Below are 27,701 nucleotides of genomic sequence, written 5' to 3'. Positions count from 1 at the left end.
AGCACTGAAATTTCTAGTATAAAGTATGCCTTTTAAAACTATTAACATGCTATTCATTTTTACTCCGAGTGAGCAAGAAACAGTTAATAAAGAACATATACTGTCTCTGCATGCAATAAACAACATGGAATCTCAAATGAGGACCAGTCATGGTAAACTGGAAGTACAAATTACTTTTGTTAATAGGTGTCCACTTACCACAAAAAACATTCACTTGGAAAAGCGTGTCATGTGGTAGCAGAGGATAATACAAACATAATGTTCTCTAAAGCAAAAACTCAACTCGGTCAAACAAAAAAAACCAAAACATGCTACAGGGCAGCAGAAAGTTTCCCAGTGTTATACTTTAAAAAAAAAAAAAAATTCTTTTTCCTGAAAACATTTTATGGCTATAACTTGGAAGAACCTTTTGAGAACTCCTGTTCAAACACGAAACCCAATATACATTTTCATATAAAGTAATTATTTGTTCACAGCTGAAAAAAAAAAGTTTTATAATGTGAGCCACAGCCTCACAGTTGGTAGTAATATACTTCATTTATCTTGCAGAAACAGCCTTCAAACTTTAAGTTACCAACTGGCTTTCAGCAGAAACACACACAATGGTGACATTCCAATTATTAAATCTGGTATTTATTCAAACAAATAAATAAATAGGTAAATGGCTACAATTGATTTTCTCTTTTTAATTGCAAGTGTACCAATGCCAGAATTACAGAGAAACTTTCATGGGGAGGAGACAGGGCAAGTCATCTTGTGCAGAACACATTCCACATGGTAGTTCTCTAGAAATGCACCCTTCTATATTACAATCTACCGCTTTACAAGAGATGAGCTATTAGATGTAAGGTTTGTTTGCAAAAGGCTTAGGAGGAGGAGAATGGTCAAGTCATATCTGACCACCTCTGAAACATCTCAACAATCCAATAGTTAAAATTAATATGTTACACACTGTGATCTTGAGCCTACTTAAACTGACAAAAGTTACCTCTAAAATTAGTAAGCATTTGAACATTTAACAAAAAATATTGGTATTTCATGGTCTGCGATAATCCATTTTGGTAAGTTAATCTTGTATTTTTTACATCAGCTTATTGTAACAGTCATAACTGTTTTGAAAGAGTTCTTAAGAACCATTAAACAAATAAGACAAATGCTTCTTAGCCTTTTTTCAAAGGAAAAAAGGCCAAAAAATTAACTCAACCAACCTTTTGAATAATAAGAATTGAGTCACACCACTCCACACTGCCCTGCGACCTATTCACAGCTGCAAAATTAATGGAAAAAGTAAATCAGCAATTATTCATAATTAAACAAAAAATAAATCCTTTTTACAGCATGAAATACATTTCAGGTATTTTCAAGTAAGACTGTTTACACAGGATGAATGTTACACTAAACGTGTTTTTTGATGTTGAAGCATATACATACAGAGAAAAATACTGCCATAACCAATACACTTAAATACCTGTACAATATTTACATTTTAAAATATTTTACACAGCTCCAAACCGTCAGCATCATTTAGCTATACACATTTCAAGCTAGAGTGTAAAATGCTTACAGCTTTTTAACAAGGGAATTTCAACCTAAATGCTGCTTCAGTTCTTTATTAATTCAATGGACTCAGGTGTTAACTTTGTTCCATGCCAGCCATCAGTGACAAAGCTAAAGATTCCACTGTGAACGAAACCATAAAAAAGTAGTTAATATTTGCATTTGCAGCAGTCCGAAAATATTTATTGCATTAATCAATTCTGTAGTTTAAAAGGAAGATACCAGTTTATTTTTTAAATTGTAACACTTCAGGATTTAAGACTGTAAGACATTTTATGAATCTCTGTCAGTTAAGACAATATTTCACCACTTGCATCATCAGTTATCCATTAGTTATTTCAGGTGGTAAGAACTGGTAAGAAATTAGCTCCTTTGTTTGAAATACTAACTGCTGTACATGAAAAAAATGAATAAATGTTGTGGGGGGTTATATGCAGTAAGCCATTCTCACAGATGGTTCTTGCAGACAAGCTCTTGTAGACTGAGTAGCAGTGATGTCAGATATTACCTCTTTTAGAATCATAGAATCGTTTAGGTTGGAAAAGACCTTTAAGTTCATCAAGTTGAACCATTAACCTAGCACTGCCAAGTCCAGCACTAAACCACGTCCCTAAGCACCACATCTGCATGTGGTGTAGAAATCTGTTAGAACATGCATCTACATCCCAGCTAACTCCATTCAGCAGTTGCCCCCTTAACTCAAAATTCTGATCAGTGCCAGTCTAAGCTAATTGGCTTAAATTACTACTTGCAGCTAATAACTGGCTGGAAGTAGAAGCACAGACATGTCGTCTTCTACTGTTTCTGCTACAGAGGAAGTAAATTCCAACAGATGGGCAGAGCCAAGAGCTTGGTGCAGTTGCAACTGAGGCGCTATAATACTAAATTTTTATCTGTTCAAGATATATCACAGCTGTCATCCAACAACAACAAAATGAATGCTCTTCTATGCCCTCCAGAACTTAGTTTCATTCATTTGTTCAGAAAACTGCTTGTCACTTGCTTGGCTACATCAGCATCCCCTTGTCAAGAAAACAGGTAAACTGAAAATAGCTGGCATAAAAAAAGCACAGCACGAATACTCTAAAAAAATAATGAAGTTAACTTATTAAGTAAGGCTTCATGTCCCTTTGTGAATACCTCACAAAATGAGGTTCTTTTAAAACGTACTGACAAACATTAAAACAGATTAAAACATAAATACATTCCAAATAAAGCTTGTGTCCCAGTAAGTGCAGGTATGTGAAAAGCCTCATGTACTTACAGTGAGGAAAAGAGCCTCGACAGACAGCTTTGTTGAGAACAGTTACAAGAAACATGTGGCAGTTTTTAAAATCAGATTCCATCTTCTCTATGGATTCCATCCTACGAAACAGTTTAACAGAGGAATGCTTAACAGACAAGCCAGTATGTTATCTTCAAAATATGACCAAAACTTCACAGTAAATGACAAAAGTACTCTTTGCATAGCATCCTGGGTTGAACTTACAATATTTCAGTTATGCCTGTGTATACTACTACTAGAAAACAAAGGCAATTTTGACAGGAGCACGTGAGCACTACCACAATGGCATTAATTTCCTCATCATCTTAGAAATCTCTGCAGTGAGTAGGAGGAACTGTGTGGTTCCAACTGACAACTGTTATTCCTACATAGTATTGTATTTCAAGGCAGCCATTCCTGGTCTCTATTGCTTCAGAGCTCCGTGGGGTAAACCTAACACTACCAAATAAAAGAGGGACATCCACACTGCTTTACTATCAGCCAGCTCTTGAATTCCACTTTGGACTGTGCCAGCTAGCGCTCACCAGAAGAGGGAGAAGATGTAGTTCACAACAGTCACTCTTTTCCTTTTTCCCCTCTCCCAAGAGGATACGGATGAAACTACATCAGCTATGACTTTTTCCTGCCACATCCAAGAGCACACAACCACATGCCCAGTCTTTATCAACAGCCTTCACAAATTATTTCTGACACTTCAAATCAGAAAAGCAGTCCAAAAATAGCAACTTCCTAATGCCACAGGAGAGAGGAATCCAAGTTCTAGGTAGCATCTGTGCCAAAGAGAATTAGTCCTGAAAAACATGGATGTGAGCCAGTCCACACCAGCTGGCCTCAGGGCCAAAGATCAAGCCTTGAGCATTAGACATAGCCTTGGAGACTTGCCTGCTGTCATTCATCCTTCAAGCTACAGGTTACACAAGCAAAAGTATGAAGTAGAAACTGGGAGAGGAGTGGCTGGAGAGCAGCCCTGCAGAAAGGGATCTGGGGATGCTGGTCGGCAGCAGGCTCAGTACAAGTCAGCCGTGTGCCGGGGCAGCCAAGAGGGAAAACTGCACCCTGGGGGGCATCAAACACAGCATGACCAGCCGCTCAAAAGAGGGGATTATCCTGCTGTATTCAGCGTTGGTGCAGCCTCACCTGGAGTACTGTGTGCAGTTCTGGGTCCCACAATTTAAGAAGGATCTTAAAAATCCTTGAATGTGTCCAGAGGAGGCAACAAGCTCGTGAAAGGGCTGGAAGGAATGTTCTGTGAGGAGCGGCTAAGGACTTTGGGCTTGTCTGGTTCGGAGAAGAGGAGGCTGAAGGCAACCTCACTGCTCTGTACAGCTTCCTGAGGAGGGGACGTGGGGAGGGAGGTGCTGATCCCTGCTCCCTGGGATCCAGTGACAGAACACATGGGAATGGCTCAAAGCTGCACCAGGGGAGGTTCAGACTGGACATGAGGAAGCATTTCTTTACCAAGAGGGTGGTCAAACACTGGAACAGTTTTCCTAGAGAGGTGGTCAATGCCCCAAGCCTGTCAGCGTTTAAGAGGCATTTGGACAATGCCCTTAATAATATGCCTAACTTTTGGTTAGCACTAAAGTGGTCAGGCAGTTGGACTGGATATTATTGTAGGTCCCTTCCAATTGAACTATTTTATTATAAAAAAATACAGATCTTATTTTTAATCTTGTCTAAGGGAGGGCTTAGAGAAGAGCAACTGATTCACAGACCAACACATTAGTCTTATCTTGGAAATTACAGGTGGGTTTCTAACTTCAATCATGGCACAGAAGGAAGCAGACATCTTTTCTAAAAATCTCAACCATGACACCAATCCCACATTGTTTCTACAGAAGAGGTAGCGTAGACCAAAAACAGCTTCAGATTTTACCACTAATGCAAAATCTGAGCATTTGAACTAATGGAATCAAACATTCTGCATGAAAATCTTGACTCCAAAGTCAATGGCAGAACTTTCATTGACTTCAACAGCTCCACATCTTTACCACAAATTTTTTACAAAGGCTTTGTAATTTGGACAGTCCAGATTAGAAAAATATGGGGGTTAAAAGATTAGATTTAGATGATTTTTTTTTTTAAAAGAAAAACAAAAATCTACTGCCTTCTACAATGAAGGCCAAACTAAATAATCCCACTTTTCATAAACCAATTAATGAATGTCAGCATGTAGCTGCCTACAATTTTAAATCATTGCCAGGAAACGTGATCACAAACCAAACCTGTGAACACCTCATTTTACCATTATGAACAAATACGAAGGAAAAGAAAACCCTCTTTGTTGCTATGCTCTACAATCTTTTCAAACTCTTAGAAGTTATATATTGGCCGCCCTTTTAATTAGAGAACACTGAACATACACTGATACAAGTGCATGAAACTTGTTAATTTCTATCTAAAATAAATTTCACTTTTGCTAAGAAATAGGAATTAGCCTCTGGTATCTGCTGTTAAACACTGAGCAAAGTCCTCTTATTTCACACAAAAAACATCTAAAAATCATATTCTGAGCTGTGAAATTAAGACCACATAGAATTTTAGGTACGTGTACTCACTTCCAAGCCCCCAAACCAGCCTGCCAACGGTCTGCAAACATCAGTACTAAATTTAACACTTTCATTATAGCTTCTTTCACAAAGCTCACCTAAAATAAGAATTAAAACAAAAGGAATAACAGTCAGAAAGTCATTGTTAAACATAATCATTTTCATTATTAAGCTGCAATACAAAGGTATCCCATACCATTTAATCTGATCCGTAAAAACAATCTCCTAAGTACAATGCGATTCTTCCAAATTTAAGATGTGTTTTGTATTTGCTCTCTAATTCATTTCACGGCTGACTATTTTGGTGAGGACTATGCAGAGACAGTATGTGGGATAGAAGGCTACAATGCTATCCATGTACCTCCATTCCCTGCCATACCAGTATGTATAATCCTCATTACATTATCAAGCCTCAGTTTGTTCCAATCCTCCTGTCTCTTAGAAACAAATGAGTCATGTAAAATCCAATATAAAGAATTTAATTTTATCTTCTCTCCTTGATAGAATTGAGCTGAGACTTGCAAGGGAAACTGGATCTCAATGTTAACTCTGGAAAAGCTACCATTTCCTCAAGAGTATCTATCTATTGTTTAGTATGTATGAACTGCAAAACAGACAGCATAACTAGTACTAAACTACTTTCTTGTCCTGCTAAACTCAATATATCAAATATGCCAATTTTTTTACCCACCTTTTCTCTCAGCAGGCAGCGATCATGGATTGTAGACAGATATCTGTAATGAATCTTTATCAATTGATCTAAATCTTTGGCTTCTTCTACCTGATGCTGAAACTCCAAGCCTGTACTGTGAAGAATCTTAAAAAGAAGACCATAGCTATTAAATTTCGTGTTGCACACAAGTGCTTATGACTCTATTCCAATATTTTTTTTTTTTAAGAGCCTAAAATTGCCTGATTCATTCACTCTTCTCTCTCAAATTTTAGGCTCACCCTCCAAATTACTATCAATTGCAAAATACCATCAATAGCAAAAAATCTGAGCTCTTCTCATAACTGCACAATGACTTTCCTCATATAAATAGGAATATCATCATTGCACAAGGGCAGACTATCCCCTGAGGAGCCGATCTGGAGTATACTGATTTTATTAAAGACAAAAAAAAAGGCAACAGTAGATCAGATATGAATCTACCCGCAATGCCTGTATATTTGAGAAGTCATGTATACACTTTTGGATCTGTGTACTAGAGATTTTTGAGAAGGATCCATTTAACTAAAATGTCTGTAGTAACACTTTTATAAGCACAATAGCTCTTAGGAGAGTAACAGCTTACAGAAACCTATTTTTACATGACTGTGCTTCAGTCATCTAGCACTGGGAGAAACAGTCAAAAAGAACTAGTAATGTCCAAAGATAATCATATGCTTGTAGAACTTCTAAACCATTTTTTCAATTACTGATTTAAAACCACCAAGTTAAAACTGAAACCTGTTTAGCTCAAAATCATTTTGCAGAAAGGACATTAGACTAAGATTTTGCTTTTTATTTTTGTTTGTTATGTTTTAAAGGAAAATTAATACTGCATCTCCAGTTACAAGATTTTAATATAAATGAAATTGTGACATAAGACAAACCCTAGTCATGATGTAGTTGTGCAGGCTGTTAACAAAATGCATAAGTTTCACTCTTAAGAGGAACATGCGATGTATTTGTTGTTTTATACTTTCTGTTTGCGGTCCAAATAGAGGAAGCGTTCCTTGTTCTAATACAGTTCCTTCCTTAACCTGTGGGTTTTCTGCAGCACAGACTAGTTCTAAAAAGAAAAGGCAAGAGTATTATATTGAAGTGCTTATGAAGACAAACTGTAGCTAAAATGTTACTTAAAACTGAAATTTGTTATTTCTTATTATTCTGCACAAAATAGCGATGTAAGATTTTTCTTGCAATTCAGATGTGTTATTAAAACATAACAACAATATACTGAATAGTTTGATAGTATATGTACAACGCAACTTGATAAATACTACAATAGGAAATACTATTTAAGAGCTAAAGACTATGTGAAAGGATAAAAAAAACAAACCTACATTAAAAATAAACGTGTACAATATCTCCACAAAGGGGGAAAAACTTAAGCACAAAGCCATACCCATAAAGTTTAAACAATAGAAAACCACGTACTTTTAGGAAGAGAATTACTTAACTGATATACAAAACACAGATGAACACATCAACTTCCTAATTTATTTTTCTAGGACATGAAGAGTGTATCTACTTTATATGGGATAGGAAGAGTATAAACATTAACCTGGTCAAGGAGACACTAAGAAATCTCTTTCTACAGTCCCTAAATATTTAAATTGCAGCTTAGAGTATGTATTCCTAACTATCTAGCTTACTGTTTCAATCTTAAAGAGTATTTTTTCCATCTTGTTTTCTTAACTTGTTTGCAAGGTTATTACTCATAAAAACCTGAACTATACATAAAGCAAAATATTAGGGTGTGGCAGACAGACCTTCTTTCAACAGCAAGGTCTGAAGAATGAAGTAACAAGCTTCCAATAACTAACTAGACCTGAATCAAAGGGACAAAGCGAACACATGAATAGTGCTGTCCCTGGGGCTGAAAAGAAGCGAAAAACATGCCCTGCTTAATATATCTAATTTGCAAAGCTAATAGAGATTAATATTTTATAGAACAAAGCAAAATTCTACCTGGTTTATACTACTTATTGCAGAAAGCAGCACACTATTTATATCCTTAGACCACAGAACAAGTTTTTAGAGTATCTTTCATTGAACAAGCTTCTTACCATCAAATCGTAAAACATCTAGACTATACTTGGCCCACTTTATTTGCAGTAGGAGCAGAAAAACTTGATTGTAAATTTTTTGGCACTCTAAGCTTATAACTATATCCACAGGCCAAGGAACCTAAGAAGAGGAGGGGATAATCAAGACAAAAAATGTAAGTCACTTTAATACAACATTTCAAATCTATTCTAGATTAAGAACTGCAGCAGTATTAACTCACTACCTTGTAACTCAATGTCAAACCATCTAAGGTGTGGACAGGGAGTTTCTTCTTTGCTGTATCAACACTTTCAAATATAATAGACAACCTATGCAAGGAAACAAGTGATTTAATTGGTGATAATTGGTTTTAAATTAGTAGTTAGTTTCATTAATTTTTTTTTTTATTTCTTATTGTTAAATACCAACTGTCTGATTTAATCTGGAGGACATGGGTAGAAGAGATGACAACAGCTCAAAACTTCATTAAAACAGATTCATTTAATGACTACACAATAATTAGTATTGCATTATGCAAGTTAAGTACATTAATATAAGTAAGCGTGAAAGATACGTAACTAAACTATATTTTGCAGGATTTTGCATTTACCTTGCACTGTCCTCTGGATAACGTTGCCCAACCGCTTCTTGAAGTTGAACATTTAAGAAAGCAACATTCTGCCAAGTTTCCTTTTCTCTGATTTTGTCAAAAATAGATGTATAGAAGTCATACATGGTATCTCCAGCTTCAAGTAAGAAAAAGTTTCTCATTGCCTGCAAATATTCTACAAGCCTAAATGGGGAACAAACATATAACATTTCCTCAGCCTTAACCATACAAGTGAAATCAAACACAACTATTACAGAAGCAAAAATCTTAAAAACTCTTCACTACAAGAATTCAGTATTGAACACAAACTTAATGAAGCCCACAGTAAATTCTTTGCTTAATTCTCAGACAGCCTTCACATATGTTCAAATAAAACAAATTAACGGAGCCATTTTTTTCCTGTAAGCTTGAACAGCCCCACTAACTTCAACAGAAGTGCTCATGGTATTCAGCTATCTTATGGGCTAGGCAATTTTCAAAAATAGCTTAGAGTTTGGAAACCCTGTCCCCCTCCCTAAACAGAACTTAGGGAAGGAGGTGCAATTTCAGGGAGAGCTCTGTTTTAAGAAGAAATTTTAATATGGAGCCCCAGAAAATTATAATACAGACTTTCCTTTTTGGATAAAGTAGGAAGAACAGTACTGTTCCAACTCTCACAAGAACTGTGACTATAAAGACAAAGTATTTCAGACAGATAAAAAAAAAAAAAAAAGTGATGACTTATGACCACCTGAAAGGTAAAAGGAAGACACCTTTATACTCTAAGTAATATAAAAATACCACATAACGTTCTTTTGTCTGATTTTAGTTTGAGATTCAGTTATGATTCTATAAACAAATATATTCTGGCTTCCTAAAATTTGTCTTCCAGTTTCAAATGACAACACTATTAAAAGTACTGCTTGAAACAATTTCCTTGTTGAACATCCACTGAAGACAAATGATAGCTTTGCTGTTGATTTAAGTTAGACCAAGTTTTCACCCCAGATTCTATCATGTTAGATCACCCTTTCCTCCTTAATGATTTTATCATCGATTATCAAATTGGAGTAGAAACACAACATAAAATTCCTGCTTTTAGCATATGGCATACCACTGGTAATTGAAAAAAAGTGTTAAGGAAAAGCAAACCTACTTTCTTACCTATAATCCTTCTTTAAAGTTTGCATTAGATTACCACAGCATTCCAAGTATTGCTTGTCTATGTGAGGATAAAGGCAAGACCTCAATGTCAGTTCAAAAGTCTGGCAGGTCACGGATTCTGAAGATCTATCCACGCAAACATCCCCACCAGTAAACTTCTCGTGAAAGTCACTCTGTTCCAAATATAATCTTCAAAATAAAACAAACTACTTCAGAACCTTCTTCCCTAATTCATACAATATATAAAACAAAAATGTCATACCTTCAAAGATTTTAATCAAAATTGGATCCTCTGCTCTAAAATATATGGTGCAGAAGTAATAAAAGCTGTTTCGTAACTATAGTACATATCAAGCCTTTTAAGTGATCCTTCAGACTGGTTTTGTATGACCAGGCATAAGACTAGCAAAAAGGATGGCATACTGTAATCACATAATTGCTCAAGGAATAATTCTGAAAAAAAAAATCAGGTTCAAACACTATACAGCTTAATAAACAAACCCAGAATCATAGGAACTTTTAAAACTATATTGCGCACATACAGCAGTCAGATGAACTTCCCAGGAAAGAAGAATAAAATTAAAGAACCAAAGTAAAAATTTGAACAACAAAAAAAAGCAAAACCCAACAACAACAAAACCACAAACTGAAAAACAAAAAAACCCACCACACACACAGAGAATTGGTCTGAAGCACCTTAAATATGGGGTCCCTATATGTCATCTGTTATATTATATCATGGGAAGAGAGTATCTGCAGTCTAAACTTGGTAAGTTTAATTATTTTGTCACAGAAAGGATCAAATTATTATAATAATTTGTAAAAAGCTACTTGTTAGCTGAATCCATTGTAAGAGGAAGCCTGGCTCGTATCAGCTATTCGTTTGATAGACTGGATGAGTCAGACATTGAATTCATCTACGAATTTTGACAAATAGAATAGTCCCAAAGAACAAGGGAAGTAATAGAGTCTTATCTACTATTAGTTCTGATTTCTTTAAAACAAACTCCTCCGAGGACTGAAATGAAAACATGTAAATCAACAATTAGTATTTTCTTATTTGTAATCACAAAATAAGTAAGATTTTCAGAGTTCGGCTTTCCTGCTAATTTCCAAGACTTTTATAACCTCTATAGGACTTCCTTCATTATGAAGAATGAAGAATTTTTATGCAATTAACATAATTTTAAAAGCCTTCCAAAATTCAAGTTATTTAAGCACAGCACAACTGAAGGTGCATTCTTCAAACAATATACTTGGTGCAAATCACAGGCATTGTGTACAAACTCCAAGAAAACACATTTAAAAGTTTAAATTTTACAAAAGTATTCACTATTAAAACACTTATGTGCTAAAAGCCTGTTATGATAAAGACTACTCCCATTTTGTACACTAACAGATGTGAGTAGCAGATTCTTCACTGATTTTAATTGTTTTTCTTTAACTAAGCACAAGGGTGGTGTTTATTTAGCTTCTGTCACTGATTGTTGGTGCTCCTTTTTATTCTGCACTTGCTTGTTTAGCAGCAGCAGCAGCAATAAAAATTTGGTCTACCAAACGTCACCAGGCAGAACATTCCTTTTAACAACACAGCAGGAGGATCATTCATTTACCTGGCAAAATTAATAGCCAGCAGTGGGTCATGGACATCATCCAGTTCCAAGTGTCTTTCTGCTATAGACTGCATCTTTATCAGGCTCTGTTTTGTGGCCTGCTGTTCTGTAATAGTATCTGGAACAGACTCCTCCCCATGCCGCAGACGAGACTGCACCGATTCCAAGAACAGTGTATACAAACTCTTTCGTTCAGCATCTAAATTGGGCAACACATTCCACGGTAAGATTTTGTTCTAAGAGAAGACATCATCTGAACTATAAGAAGAACTTCATAGTCCAACATTTACTTGCTAACTTTTAAAATACTAAGTTTAGGCCACTATTCAGGAAAAAACTCAAATACATATTTAAATAGGTATTGCTAAAACGATAAGACTAGTCAAATACCTAAGGTCAGGCATATGTTCAAATGAATTGCTGGATGGGTGTCTGAAATATGAAATAGTTCTGAGACTGCTAGAGAACTTCCTCCTTCAGCTGCAAAGGCAGTTAATTCTTAGCACCTGAAACAACCCTTCAGTATTCACTAGAATAGATTATATTCTCACACCAAAGCAGGAAATAAACCTAGAGTGTCTCCAAAATAATTTAACTATCTCTACTTCTAAACATCAAGAAACAGCAAAACTGAAAACTTTGTTTCCTCAAAAAAAAAAAAAAAAAAAAATCAACATTGGTTACACTGTTGTACTATGTTTTATAATCATTCAAGATAAATATCCTAAATATCCAAATATCTGTCATCTAATTATTAGTAAGCTTTTTTTAAAAAAAAAAGTTCCACATGCTGTCTCAGAGTTACTCAACCATTTAGTAATGAAAAACAACTATTTATTAAAACAGAACAGTTTTACTATTAGAACATACAAGCTGTTTTCATTTGCCTCATAGCAAAAAAAAAAAATGTTTGCAAGTACTGAAAGCAAGTTTAAGAAAAATTTAAAGCAATAAAAAGCAAAGGGAACACTCAATCTTTATTAACTTTGTTCTTGTCACTTTTTTGCATTGGAAGAGTAACTGTTTTCAATCAGACCTGAAGTTACCGACCATGATAATGACATTCAGCATGGAACATTATATTATTCTAAAACCATGGACACACTACTACAAAAAATACACCCATACTGTTAGATACCCCAAGGTATGATAATCCACAAACTGACATCTCACCTCTTGATGCAGCCTGCTGCGGAGAGCCATCTTTGCATTGAAGATTCTTCAACAGCTGCATGGATTTTCCAGCCATGATGATTTGCTTTAGCACAGGTTTCAGAAAAGAGACCATAGTGTGTTGCCTGCTTGAAGGGGCCTGATCACTGCCAGAACTGGCACTGGCATTATCACTCATCTTCTCTTCATTCTCTGTCTTCTCTGACACACTATATAATGTGTAGGTAGCATACCAAAAATCTCTGTGATTAACTGGAACATTTTTGTTTCTGCAAAGAAATAAAAAAACTGTTGAGTATTTCCCTTTTGAAAACATGAAACTTCACTACTAGAAGATGCACATCATCTTTGCTCTATGCTTCGCCTTTCCCTTAGGATAGCCAACAAGCACTTTCAAAACTATATAAAACAAACTCATTCATATCACAAACTCTCTACACACCTCTAGAAAAGATGATAGCTTTAGCAGGATAAAGAATCAGCTCACAGGAGATAAAACAATCATGTAACCAAATAAACCCCCAAACCAAGGCAAACAGAGTAGTTATAATAAAATTTTTCCAGGAAGTTAACTATTCACAGTGGCATGCATCCTTAATAACAAAATGGTTAATGATTGACTTGCAGATTTATTTAAAACCCACAATGAAGCAAATACTACTGGGAAAGCCGAAAAATTCTAGAGTAGGTGAAATTCAATTCTTAGTTCACTTTGCTTTTTTGTGTTGTTTACATCAGATACACAGCTTGGTCTTTGAAGTCAGATGGAAAACAACCTGAATTAGATAATTAAAATGAAGCACAAATATAAATAAAAGTTGAAATCACCCCTGTTGGTAGCACTGAAAAAACAACTACATAACCACAGAAAGAAAAGTCAAGTAGGACACAATAAGGATGTTAAAGATCTCAGCTACTAAGGATTTATGACAATAGTACTAGAGCTGTTCTCTTACTTCATGCTCACCTTGACCTGCCTTAACAGAGGTTAAGTTTGGCAGATGGGGGGAAATGGATTTGTAATTACGAGCCAAAATTCTAATTTCTATATTCACTTTCCATTTCAAGCTGTCAAAAAAGGGACCAGCAAAACATAGCATATAAACAGAAGAGAAATTAACAGCTCAAATAATGTTTAGGATATGTGCATGTAATTCAAGATGCCACACTAACTTGTGCTACAAGTTGGAAGGAATGAATATTTTAATTCTAAATAGCATTTAATTTATAACAACTATAGATTAGTAGAAAAATTAAAAAGTAAATTTTGTAATTTTTGAAAATGTCTTGGTTTCGAAAAATGGTTAATTGCTTTTAAAAAAGTCAACACACTCAGAGTCAGACTGCTGATTATTTATTGTAGATGGAAGAAAACAAAACCATTGATTTCCATTCCAGAACGATACCCAGTAGGGCTCCATATCTAATGCCATTTTCCTAATGGGAAGTTTGAGAAAAGTTGTAAAAGAATGATAAGAAATTAATTCTACTTAAGTAAAATAACAAACGTGAAATACTACTTTTATTGTCACCCTTTACTTCCTATGTTCTACAGCAGGTTTTGTATTCCTACTTGCACAGCATTATGTGTGGCCAGTATCAGCATCCCTACCTCTGAATGATAAATTCCTTTGCAGGATCAAACAAGTTACCATGGACAATCCACTCATCCACTGTCTGTAAGTATGGCCTCACAGTTTCAACCCAGAGAGAGAACAGAAGGGATACCTGAATTTAAAGAAAAAGTGGCTGAATGTTTTTATACTAAGCATTAGAAGTAATATGGCAAAGCCTAACCTCTTAATTGTACAATTATAGTTTATGATATACATAACCACCCTTAAGAATTTTTAAAGATAAAATGTTAAACTAAAAATTACAGCTTTAGCAGTTTTAATGGAAGCCCACATTGTGCATGCTTCCCCTTGTTACTTTTGTCATCAGACCCAAACAACAGTTTTCATTTTTTTCACTCAGTAAGGGATAGTCATAAAACATTCTGTGGTTTTATAATGCAGAAAACAGGAAAACGAAAGGACACAATGACATCTACTATAATCAACAAGTTACTGTAAAAACCCAGAACCCTACATTTCAGCATCAACTGAATTATGCAGCTGTAGAAATGGGAGGGAAAGCTATTCCAAAGCTCCCTCTTTCATAACAGCTACCTGCCCAATGATTGCCCACCGTCCCTCCCCTCAATCCTAAAAACACTGCCGCTGATCTCCTCATAAATCTGATTTTGTCCAGGTTGAGTGAACTCATGTCAGAAAACAGTAATGCATTATAGCTACCAAATTTGTCCTCAATCCTCAGTAGCATAAGGCTAGTGTACTCCATCACTACACAGAAATTTAAGTTACTAAATTTTCTAGCATGTTGTTCTATTAAGGAAGGAAGGATTTTCCCTACCGTTTGCTCAGATGCTTCTCCAACACTGTCATATTCAAGAATAGCTTTGTAGAGAGTATTAAGCAGATGAGATGCTCGTACAACATTTCTAGTGTCAGGTGGCACTTCTGCTACTCCTGTGCTGAAAACTTTGTGAAGTACCTTCAGCTGTGCCAGTCGGGGAGACAACTTATCTATTACTATTGAAAGTGTGACTGTTTTATCTGGAAAAAAAAACCAAAGATGTATAAATGTAACATCCAACAGAAAATCAAAATTTTGTCAGTGTTATTAATGAGGTTTTAAAATGTAGCATGGCATCTTTCACAGTTTCAAAATGTATCTGCATAATGTTTTTCATGTTTCCCTCTTATAAAAATTTCCTTGTGTGGGCCCCCTCCCCCCCGTTGTAAAATTTCCCTTGCACTGTACCTTTGTTGATTATGCATTTTTCAATTTCAGTAAGCTCTTCTTTAAAGCTAATGAAATATTTATACAAGGCCCACATAAAAGCTTGGTAGGTTCTGAATGGGGCTTCGGTAGTTTTCTTTGGAGTGGAAACTGTTCCATGTATTATGCTTTCCGGGCTGTGTCCCATCACTTCATCAATAAACTTCTGTAGTCTAAACACAACTTGACCATATGCCGCTATCTGCTCCAATACAGATCTCAGGCAATTCTAGAAAAAAAACAAACAACTTCTTAGAAACATCTAATAAAAATTTGTATTTTATAAAGCCTAAAAATTAAATCACAAGATATTTCTATGAATTAAAATACGATAAAATTCTACCATCTCTATAGCTTCATCACATTCTCAGATATAGAAACAGTCCATTCAGTTTTATTAAGTTAGATGTTCTTAATTTAGTCAAAACATAATTGTGGAAATGTGATTTTTCCACAAGCAGTTTAATTTCCTATTCCCCAAAATTACGTCTTCCTAATGACAGATAGAGATTCAGAAACAACTTACATGGGTTAAATGAGTTACAATAATATCATTCCGCACAGACACTTTTCCATCATTCAGCTGAAATATAAAAAGCTTTTTCACTCCTGAAAGTAGCCTTGAAAAGAAACAAAAAGAGTAGTAATTTTCCCCCCTTAACAGACTCATAATTATATAATTAATAAAAGAATTAGCTCTCCCTTGCCTAAAAGTTTCCTTTCTTCAAATCAAAGGGGACCACAAATCAACTACAATGCTATTGGTACTGTAAGCTGTTGCTAGAACAAGAACAATAAAACACTGGCATCAAGTAAACATCTCCTAAAGTTCCTTTCTAGTTGAGATAATTTCCAGCTATAGGATGATTCAAACCTACTTTCTAAAATTGGACACTGTATTAAAAATCCACAGGGGCAGGACAAGAACAAGTTGGTTCTTCTTAACAGTTAGACTTGAAGAATCAATGCATATAAGAAGCAGTAAGCTACTTCCTTCTTTGTGAATCCAAACAATTAACAGACATAAGCAGCATCTTTACTGTCAGGAATGGTGCAAGCTAAAAGATCAGTAATAATTCTTTCTTCAGACACAACTTCAAAGATAAAGCTCTTATTTCCTCAAAAGAAATACTAAAAGTTGAAACGCAAGCTTTTTGATATTGGTCTTACCAAAGAGTTTCCCGTATAACCTGAGTTTCAGTGACTAATGTTCTCTCTTCTGGCACATATAAAGGATCACTGGTGTACAAGTGGTGGTCCCTTAGAAAAAAGGAAATGAAAACAATTTAATAGTTGAAGTAACACCTGAATCACCTGAAAGTAAGGATAAAGCAATAATCTTAAGGCTCAGTTTTGTTCTAATTATATCTGAGTAGATTCAATGTTCATGGGGGCATTTTAAGTATATAAACAAAAGCAGAGTTTATTCTCATATAGTTAAGCAAACTACCATGGAAAGCATTCTAATATCATCTAGTCATACATAGCAAGACAAGCAATTAATTAGCAAATATCTGAAATACTGAATCTGGGTTGTTTTGGTTTTTGTGGGTTTGGTGTTTTTTTTTAAAATTCTGATCTTTGATTATTTTATTATTTCACATTCAATGCTGTGAAAATTTATAGAGTTACTTTCTGTTAAAAATGCTAAGCTAAAAAGTGAAATATCCACTTCCCTAACCCATATAAGAAAATTCACACTTTAGTGCAAAAGTTTACTTAAGAAATGGAAACTCTCACAGCCACCTAAGAACTCTCCCTTACAATCCTGTGTCATGCAATTCTTTGTATTTTTAATACAGTATTTTTAATATTTTAGCAAAGTGTAGAACAATTATTTGTATTTGTAGTATTTTGACTCATTAATATCGTCAGTGGCAAAATGTATGTAATCATGTTCAAAATTCAAAAATCCAATTAAGTAATACTGGCTATACAGCATCCATATATATAACACACATCTGCTAACAACATTGCAACAGAAACAGCACTGCTTTATGTTACTGATTTCCTAATAGTAACTGCAAATTTTGGTTCTTAACTGGCTAGGATAACCAACCAACACTAAAAAAATGTAAGTCCTTGATTAAGAAATTCATTAGATTAAGTAGCCAAAGACAAATCTAATGATCTGTACACTGATACATCAGAATTTTGGACAGAGGGAAGAATCAGGCGCTTTTTTTTTTTTTTTTTTTAATTGACCTTCCTTCTCATTTTCTTTCTAAACACACAGCAGATCACAACAATATACTGCTTTATGTTCCCTTCCCAAACAAAATCTGTGTTTAAGACTAATGTTGTAAGGGATGCACCGAAAACAAAAAGTTAAACTTTAGGGAAATCCTCACTTCTAGGGCCACTTACAACCCACCTGTATTAGTTCCTCAGAGACCTTCATAAGTGTTAACCCAAACAAAATTCAACAATAAGATCTGCTTCTTTGAAAAAGGAAAACCTCTCTCTGATATGACAAACATAATAAAAACTAAATTAAAGGAAAAGAATCTATTAATAGAAAAAACAGCTTGTTTGTTCATCTTATTAATTTGTACCCTTTTAATTCTGTTTTTAACTACATCAGTAATAACTATGCTATCTTTATGCTTCCACCAAAAAGATGCTTAATAAAGTAATTATTTAGCATTGTATGCCAGTAAGGAATATGTAAGTGATACTGTTTTCTTACCAGACTGCAGCTAGGTTGGAATGCAAGTGCAAACTATGTGAAAAGCGAGGAGCTCTTCCTGTCCAGTACTGAGGAACTACATGCTGCTCCAGCCAGCTGCGGGCATCAGGTTCACCGACTGTGAAAACACTTGACCATCAGGGGGGTATTTTTATTTATTCAGGAAATGCTTATGAAACACAGCAAAAACTTATTAATAAGCCTATCCGCTCAGCTGCAGAATCACAGATCTTTTCAAACAAGTTACAATTTACAACCATTCACACTTTACTGCACTCATTTATAGGATACCACTGTGCACAAATTAATTTACATAGAAATGCCTCAACTCCTAAAAGCTGCCAAAGTCCTAAAAACTAAACTTGGAGATTTACATAGTTTCCAGTTCTTCCTCGGAAAATGTGCTTCTGTCTCAGGCAATTCTCAAATGATACATACAAAACCAAGCTGACTTAAAAAACAAACTGCCAGATATCACCAATTTTGTCACTATGTTCCTTTTTACTATGCATTTAGTACACTACCTTTTTTTTTTTCTTAAATGTGATTATCAAGAAAACTTTACCTAATTCCAGTTAGATAGCTACTTCTTATACAACATACGAATATTATGCAGTCTTCTTATACAAGGTATCCTGTATCCTACAATATTCTATGTGAAAATATACAGCTACAGTTAATATTCCCTGAAGCTATCCAAGAGTAAGCCACTAGTGTTTTAATTACATAAAACTATTTTTTAAAAAAATGCTTCATACCCAGAACTGAGTCAACTGTTTCTGCTGTCAATCAAATTTTGTTTCAGCATTCTGATACTTAATAATAAAAATTTACATTATATCCATACAAGTACATGCTACATTTACTATATAAGTTTTCATTTCTATATTGGAATATCCATGTATATTTCCACAGAAATAAATAGAATCCTTCTCTATCAGCAACAACAGAAATCAGATCAAACCTTCCCTATTGCTTCTTTACTGTTAAAAATAAAAAAAGCAGTAGTGAACAATAAGGTGATACCGTAAAACTACAATTATAGGTCTAAAACACAATACCTCACTAAAGAATAATAAACAAAGCTGCATTAGCTTGGTAAATTTGAGTATGTATGACTATATCAGAAGAATTATAGCTTATTCTAACCTTTCCAGGAAACATTATGTACTGTTTTCTTATTTGGATCTTGGTCTTCTAAAGGTGTCCTGTCTACTTGAATACCCGAGTCCTCCCTGCTCAAAGGCTGAGTGTCTTCCTCTTCTTCACTTTCTCCAGACCAATCCTATTAAGTGCAACAAAACCCAGTACACTTCAGTACAACATAGCAGACAGATCTATCATCACTTTCTATTCAAGCCAAACAAACTATTCTCTCTTTCTTCCACTATAAATTTAGGACACTAATGTAACTGTCTACCAGAGACTGGTTTAAGTTATACATAACATTAATACCCGGACAAATGAGAGAACCGGAAAAGATCACAGAACTACAGCAAGTTCTGATTAGAAGCAGGCAGGAGTCAGCAGAAGGAATCAGTTTAGTTGCAGGATTAAGTCAAAACATGGTGAAAACCAAATGCATTTGTATTACTGTTACTCTGCTTAGGTCTGTGTGTATTTCATGGTATTAAGTAAGAAGCAACATATTAGGGAATCCTGCAAGAATCAACATGCTGAGCATACAAACTAGGACAACTCAACCAGGTCTCTAACATACTTCAAACCGGATTATAGAGTTTGGGTTTTTTACCTTAAGAAATTACTTACTGGTGTATCTACACCTGGGCCAAAGTAAATTTCTTCTCCTTCCATCAGATACTTTCCCCAGTCAAATTCTTCTTCCTTTTCTAAGAGAAGTATAAATATAAAAGTAGTAAGTAACACATAACTCTGACTTTCTTCTCCTCTAAAAACATCTCCAAAGTTAAAATTATCTTGTTACTCTAAATCTAAAACAAAAGGCATTCCCTTCCACTTAAGGTTACGCCACTGTTCCTTTAACAAGGTTATACATTTTCAACATATGTAAATTGTGACATATCAACCATGTACATTCCTTATTTATTAATTCTCAAATGTGTTGCTTATACACTCAAAATATGCAACATAGCGTGCCATCAGCACATTTATCTGTACTATGTTACACTACCCTATGCTTCAGTCTGGGAAAAACATGCAAGAATGCAACATATCCCTTATAGGGACTAGTCCCATTTAGCTCAGTGGAAATATTCTAAATGTATAATTTACATATGCACAAGGATCCTGGACTGTAAACAACATAAAGCAAGAACTGTCTTACTCTCTGGAAAAGACACCACATATCCATGATGTGATGTGTAATACTTTAAAAATAACAATCACACTTACAATATATTATATCTTAAACATGAAGCTTACTCAACTGTAATTAGTGTTGTTTGAGATAACCTCTTCATATTCACATTCCTGGAATGGGCTGAAAGTGCATTCAAAACACCGCCGAGGGAATGTGCAGAGATCATTCAAAAAGGAATCTTAAGATGCAAGATTTTCTTTAGGTTAGTCTGAAATATTCTTCTTTCAGTCTATGATACAACACTGTAAACAAATGGGGGATGGTATCCACTCAAACTTAAGAACAAGCCTCATTTTTAGGCACTGAGTGAAACAGTCCTACTTTAGAAAGCAGGCAGCTGGGTGGGACCTCCCTCTTGAAACCTTGAAAGGTATCTCCCTTTCCTTGACTACATAGGGAACATAGGAATTTACATCACCAAAGCTGTTTCAACAGACCTCCTATTGAGGTGCAAGACAGAGACTGAGGATAGAAACCCATTGTCTGTCTTTGAGCATGTAAGCACTGCTGAACAGGTGGAGAATGTTAGTAAGCGATAGCAGTAGAAGTCAAAAAGAGCTCCCAAGGTACTCTGGTGGCTGGAAAACTTAATTAGGCAATGTAACATAAATGGGGGTAGGAAAAGATTTGCAGGCTATTTTAAATGTATAAATCATAAAAGACAAACAATAAAGTGCCTTGAAGTAAAGTAGATAATAAAATGGAGAGGAAAAATGTCCTTCTTATCAGATTACATTAATGGATTGTATCTTTCATAAGCAATATAAACATCTTGTAAACTTACCCACTTCTTTGACTCTCGGTTTTTCCACATAGGTGGTGTTGGATGGAGAATCAGACAAACACAACAGAAGAGACAGTATGGAATAGTGTGTATCTGTCTTTAAAACACATTAAAAAAAAAGCAGGTCAATAAACAGTCTAAAAGATTTTGGTTAGGAACAATCAGCCTATTAACTGCATGAATGCTCCCCATTAGTTCCCGTTCCCCAGTCCTGAATTACAAAAGTAATATCTGCAACATGATATTGAATGTTATCCATCCTCTTTTGTCTACTAATTAGCCAATCAATATACAAATAGTTCAAAAGTAGCCACAACATAAGCTGCCTCTTACTGAGCTGATAATCATAGAATATGGAAAAGAGATAAGATGAACCCTAAAGTACTGTGAATGTAAGAAGTCACCAGAGGACAAGGGATAATGGACAGCTACATTAACGTGGATGACATGGAAGGGCGCAGGTAACAGGCCTGCAGGAAATCAAGGCTTAGGTTCCCTTCTCATATGGGTAATTATTTCAAACAGAGGCTAAAATGAAGTTAGCTAAAGCACTTTGCTAAAATCACTACATTTTAATATCATGTTCACATTATCTTCCCTCATCTGAAAATCTACACAACGCATCTTTAACTCCAATATTACACCAATGCAGTTGTGAAACAGAGGCCTTTAATCAGGTAAGAGTACTATGCCAACACTGGTATGCTTCAGACATGTATGTTATCATCTATTCCCTAATATCAGCTTACAGCACAACCATTTCTTACTCAAGAAAGATTTTTCTTTGGCCTGATTCTAACTTTCCAAAGTTCTTCAGCAGACCATTTCATATCTAGACACATGGAGACTCTACTATCTACATCCTATGTACTTTGACATACATACACACACTTACAAAGCTGTTTCTAAATTAGATCCACTTGTATTTAAAAAAAAAAAATTCAAATTGCTGATAAAGCAGCACCATATTCATCTAGTATATATGGAATATAATATGTTCCTATTGAACATTACTGACTCTACAAGAGTTTGTCAAAGAACACCAGTAGGTCATTGACAGAATCACATGTGCAAGGTGTTGTTTCACTTACCAGTTATAAAACTGATAAATACTCAATCTTCCCAGTTACGTGCCTCTGCTAAAAACTAAATGCAGTTTAACTTCCCAAATATGAGATATCATCTACCTCCAGCTATATCCCAATTGTACTTTCAAAATGGAAAATAAAAAATTAAAAAAAAAAAAAAGGCGCTTTCAAATCTTAGGATACTTGCAACATTCAAGTATTAAATGCTTGCTTGGGGTTTTTGGGGGGTTTGTTTGGTTTTCATTTTATTCAACTCTCAAAACAAGCACAACTAAAGGTACTTTTTCAAAAATCTACAGAGTACAGTATAATCATAGAATGGTTTGGGTTGGAAGCAACCTTAAAGATCATCTAGTTCCAACCCCCCTGCCATGGGCAGGGACACCTTCCACTAGACCAGGTTGCTCAAAGCCCCATCCAACCTGGTCTTGAACACTGCCAGGGATGGGGCATCCACAACCTCTCTGGGCAACCTGCTCCAGTGCCTCACGACCCTCACAGGGAAGAATTTCTTCCTTACATCTAAATCTACCCTTTTTAAGTTTAAAGCCATTACCCCTTGTCCTATCACTACATGCCCTTGTAAAACATCCCTCTCCAGCTTTCTTGTAGGCCCCCTTTAGGTACTGGAACACTGCTATAAGGTTGCTATAGTAACTGAAGATATGTGTAAGCTATTGAGGGTTCCAAGGTTTTCTCCACAAATTAGAAGAAATCTACAACAGTGCAAAGAAAGGTAAACATCAGTTCAATGAGAAGTAAAATTGGACTTCAACTCAGAACACACAGCCCCGTTAAAGAATATCATTATATGGAGCACCACCTCTTAAATCACAAGCTTAAATTTCACAATAGTAGGAACTTTCAGTTTTCAAAGATCAAGTTCAATATTAAACTACCACACTGGAAAGTGTCTAAGGGAGACAACTTTTGCCATATCTATCCAACCCATATCCTAAACTGATTTGATGCAAAGTGTATCAAAGGTGAAACGTATACATAGTCTCAGTAAGGAAGCTACAGACCAGGAGCACTCCATTTGGAAATACTAAAATCAAAACATCCAGAAGCATTACTTAAGGTAAAAAAATTGGGCAAAGAGTAAGAACCACTCAGTTCGCTGCTGGTTTAGAACAGACTGGGATCTAGATTCATCTAGACTCTAGCTACAACATTTGTACAATGTTGACCATAAAACATCTCTGCAATGAGAAGATGTCCTTTAAGTCGTGAAACTGCACATGCTGAAACCCTGACAAGACAATAAACACATTTCTAAAATAAATGGTGAAACTAAGGAATACAACCCTGAAAATCCATGACCTGAACAGCAACTGCAAACCCCACTGCTAAGTCATCTGAAGTTTCCAACAGAACATTACCTTCCATTGTCAGTATAAATGCAACAGTACTGGAAAAAAAGACCAAGGAAATTGCAACATACTTACCTTTGTTTCTTCAATACTTGGGAGTGGTGAGTTCAGAAATTTTTCAGTTAGTCTTTTCCAGCTTGCAGCTTTTCCAAGGTCAGAATGAACTATCAATTTTTCATGTATTCTAATAAAAAAAATAGTATCAAAAATGCTTCAAAAAAGTTAACTAATACATTATTAATCCATAAGCATAAAACTTACCCTTCTATCGTCCTCTCTACTTTGTGACTGTTCACATCAAGAAAACGGTGAAATCTGTGTAAGAAATCTGTATTAGAATATGTTTAAAAAGGAAGCTTAAGTAAGGAAGAAAATAAAGCTGATTTACTTATACGAGGACAACATTATTAGTTTAATAACACATGCTTAATTCAGCAACAGCATTAAACATCAACAAAATGTATTCTTAGTGTCTCTTAGCTCAAGAAGGATTAACTACAATTGACCTTAAAGATTGAAAAATGGAATGCAGGTTACATTTAACCGGCACTTTAAGCTGAACTGAAAATTACTACTGTATCAGAAAACTAAGCAATTAAAGTACACTGCCGGTTACATCAAGTGGAGCAAGGAGATCAAGAACTGTGTTGTCAAAGGCATCTTGTGTCAAATGCACAAAAATTATCTGGGACTTGCATAACAAGCACAGGTAAAACTAACACCCACACGGGAAGGCCTCTAAATCCAAATGAAGCTCCTTTATAAATAGTAAAGGACAGTGCCTAAAAGAAAAGGGAGCTTAATCAAAATACAGACAGACATAACGCCAAAGGTAGCACATATAGGGACAAAATAAGAACTCATGAAAGGTAAGATGGACTTTGCATAAGAAATTAGAATACGAGTAAGGTTCTTCAGTTATATAGAGGAAAAAAAAACAGGGAATGGGATGTGACAGCACTAAGCACAAGGTCAAGATACTCTATATATAGGCCCTCAAAGCCAACCTAGTAATTTGCCTCACCTTGCAGCAACAACTGTACAGAACACAGGGGTAAAACTCTCATGACCACAGACAGAAATGAAAACTACTAGAGCTAAATCAGGAGCAAAAATTAAGCTAAATAGACTGAATTTGGAAAGAAAATCTAAAGTCACCTCAATGTCAAAGTAATGAACTAGAAAATGAAACTGTAAGGCAGGTACAAGGATTTTTCATAAGTATCACTGGAGGATGAAGATATGTCCGTATTAAAGAAAAGAAAAAATTACTCTGTTAACTACAGATCCGTTAGTCTGATTTCAGCTGTGTGTAAGGCTTTAGAGTAAAAGCACGATAAAATGTAACATTGACTAGGTAGCTGACAATTAGGTTAAGAAAATACAGCTCATCTCATTTATTACACCACATTAGCTTATAGTGGAAATCATTAGTTCAAACGTAAAATGGTGGTAAGTACAAGAACTGGGAGATTTATCACAACACACCAGAAAGACAACAATATAAAAAACAAGCCAAGAATCTGCACTGAAAAGAAAAATTAAACAGAAGGGAAGTTATTAGTGAAATTCTTTTAGTCTATTACTTAAAGCTTTAATTTAATGACCCTAACACACACATACAGAAAAAGTATCAATTTTTTTTAGGCAAGTTGGGAACATCATTAATACAAGAGGATGACCGTGCTGCATGGAAACCGATTGGTCTGAGAACTACAGCATAGAAACATCATCAAATCTAACACCACAAACCACAAGATTCACAAACTTGAAACTTAAGAGAGTTTCTGCTACAACCTAAGGTCTCACAATTTGGAAATAGGGTATTAGTCAATCTCAGGCTGACATTCCACGCACATTTGTTAGACAACAATTCTGGCATAAAACCCTTTCTCCTCCCAACCCTCCCTGTCAAAACAGTTTGTTGTCAACTGTGCACCATCTCTTCTGTTTTCCTGCCATGTTGTTTCAAAAAAACAAAAACAACTTAACAATTCCCCAATCTAAAAGAGTACACAGCTACACAGAATGAAACAGAAGGAGAGATGGGTCACCGAAACAGAAGGAGAGATGTCACAAGAGGAGATGGAAGACAGGGCACATACACCTGGCTCACGAAACCCTGCCACCATTTTCAATCTGCAGACTCAGAATAACAATTGTTACAAGCAACTATTTTGATGCAGCTACAAAACCAATAAATGCAATCCTATGATGCATTACACAAAATATTTCTGGTAAATATAAAGAACACAGGGAGACAGCAGATACAAATACCACATTCCTACATTCCCAATGAATACAACTAGCCTCCTCAAAATTCAGCAATGAGTTGAACTTGTCAAAACACCAGCTACAGGTCAAACTCAGCTCTCCCACACCTCAGACTCACCTTTGCTGTTTACCAATGGTTATTCGGTTGTTAAAATAGTCTTATTTGAGCCTATTAGTAGTTAGGATTCACAGCCTGACTTGATGCAATGCAGTTTCGCTATTGCTCACCCCCCAAAATGGATTTAAACAGCATAAAAAAAATGTAAGTAGCATTGATTTTAAATGGATTAAGTACTTGCTGCATGAAGTTAAGCAAGTACGTAAGACTCTGAAAAGGCAGCAGTTAGTGACAGTATGGGAAACTGGAAACAGATCATGTAAAAATTGGCAGCAGACACTGATACGATAACTGTAATAACTGAAAAAGCAGTGTGTAAAACTAATAAGGACATTTTAGATGGCAGTGTAATAGAATTAAAGGGATACAGGTAATATATACCACAGGTTAATAAAGACCACGCTCATGACAAGCTCAAATAACGTCAAACACATTATCTTCTGCAGATTGATAACCTTTCATATAAGCAGCTCAGTATTCTTGGCCAGAAGCTTTATCTCGATTCGGTGGAGTCCTCTTTACTTGCTCTTTGCCTTTAATGACTATTTCTGTACCTCCCCCCCAACAACCCAGTTTTGGATGGCTAAATGAAGATGTTGAAAGACACCTTTTTACGGATCAGGAGAAAAGCCCTAAAAGACCGAGGTTTAAACGTGAGGGAGTAACAGCCGCTGGCCCTCCGCCAGGCACTCGGCAAGCGGCCCCCAGACACCGTGCGCGGAGGGTACGGCGGGGCACGGCCCCTCCGCCTCACCCCAGCAGCCGCAGGGCACCCTCCCCTCGCTTCCAGGCGAGCAGGCGGCTGCCAGGCGGGTCACGCCACACCGCAGTGCCCCAGCACAAAGAGGGGGGCCGGCCCCGCGCCGGGGGCTCCTTCCCTCGGCAGCGCCGGCGGGGGGCGAAGGGCCCCGCTCGCTCGCTCGGCCGCGGAGCTTCTCCCCGGGGCTGGGGGTGGCGGGCGCTGACCTGAAGTTGGACCAAGCGAAATTCAGCGCCGTCTGGAACCGGCCGCCGCCCAGCTCCTCCTCAGGCAGGCCGGTCACGCTGCGCACCAGCGCGCGGACGGCCCGGTCCTGCTCCTGCTCGAACCGGCTGCGGTGGCCGGGCGAGACCAGCGGTGCCGCCATGGCCGCGGCGGGCGGGAAGGGGGCGATACCTCCGGGGGGCGACACCGAGCCCCCCCTCACCGCCGCCGCGCGGGTGGGAAGCGCTTCTCGCGAGACTTCCTTGCGCCTGCTCGCGAGAGGCTCCTCCCTCCCCTCCCCGCCAGGGATTTCGGGGGGAGGGCGCGTGCGCACGCGCGGGGCGGCAAGCGGGAGGGCGGGAGGAAGGCGGCAAGCGGGAGGAAGGCGGCAAGCGGGAGGAAGGCGGTCGCCGTCGTGTTCGGTGGCGGGACGGGGCTTGAGGGGCCGGGCTGGGGGCCTGCGTCGCCTCGCGGGGCGGTGGCCCTCCAGCCCCACTTCTGCAGTATCTTTCTGTCACGGAAATGTCACTTGTCTTCGGAG

At 36.7% G+C, this 27,701-nt stretch overlaps 2 protein-coding genes across 3 annotated transcripts in view; both read right to left on the bottom strand.

Moving 5' to 3' along the window:
• Nucleotides 1-2,899, bottom strand: part of CYFIP1 (cytoplasmic FMR1 interacting protein 1) — an 89,017-nt gene extending 86,118 nt beyond the window's left edge. For both annotated transcript variants that reach the window (XM_010580463.1, XM_010580464.1), the window contains exon 1: nt 2,822-2,899. The gene's annotated coding sequence lies outside the window, so the exon portion shown is untranslated. The remainder of the gene's footprint in view (nt 1-2,821) is intronic.
• Nucleotides 270-27,323, bottom strand: TUBGCP5 (tubulin, gamma complex associated protein 5). Its single transcript, XM_010580465.1, has 23 exons — nt 27,163-27,323; nt 24,066-24,119; nt 23,880-23,988; nt 21,344-21,440; nt 19,989-20,068; nt 19,368-19,503; nt 18,219-18,336; nt 16,700-16,789; nt 16,056-16,149; nt 15,512-15,758; nt 15,101-15,303; nt 14,298-14,413; nt 12,686-12,954; nt 11,513-11,711; nt 9,900-10,088; nt 8,757-8,939; nt 8,391-8,475; nt 8,167-8,287; nt 6,988-7,166; nt 6,083-6,208; nt 5,401-5,489; nt 2,822-2,922; nt 270-1,680 (listed from the first exon to the last, which is right to left on the bottom strand). Exons 1-23 carry the CDS (start codon nt 27,321-27,323, stop codon nt 1,634-1,636), a joined length of 3,093 nt encoding a protein of 1,030 aa, XP_010578767.1. The 3' UTR covers nt 270-1,633.
• Nucleotides 27,324-27,701: the final 378 nt, after the last annotated feature.

This window comes from Haliaeetus leucocephalus, unplaced genomic scaffold (genome assembly GCF_000737465.1).
Source record: "Haliaeetus leucocephalus isolate CR32 unplaced genomic scaffold, Haliaeetus_leucocephalus-4.0 Scaffold712, whole genome shotgun sequence".
NCBI lineage: Eukaryota > Metazoa > Chordata > Aves > Accipitriformes > Accipitridae > Haliaeetus > Haliaeetus leucocephalus.
Note: the sequence above shows the minus strand (reverse complement) of the source record. Positions and strands in the feature narration are given on the sequence as shown.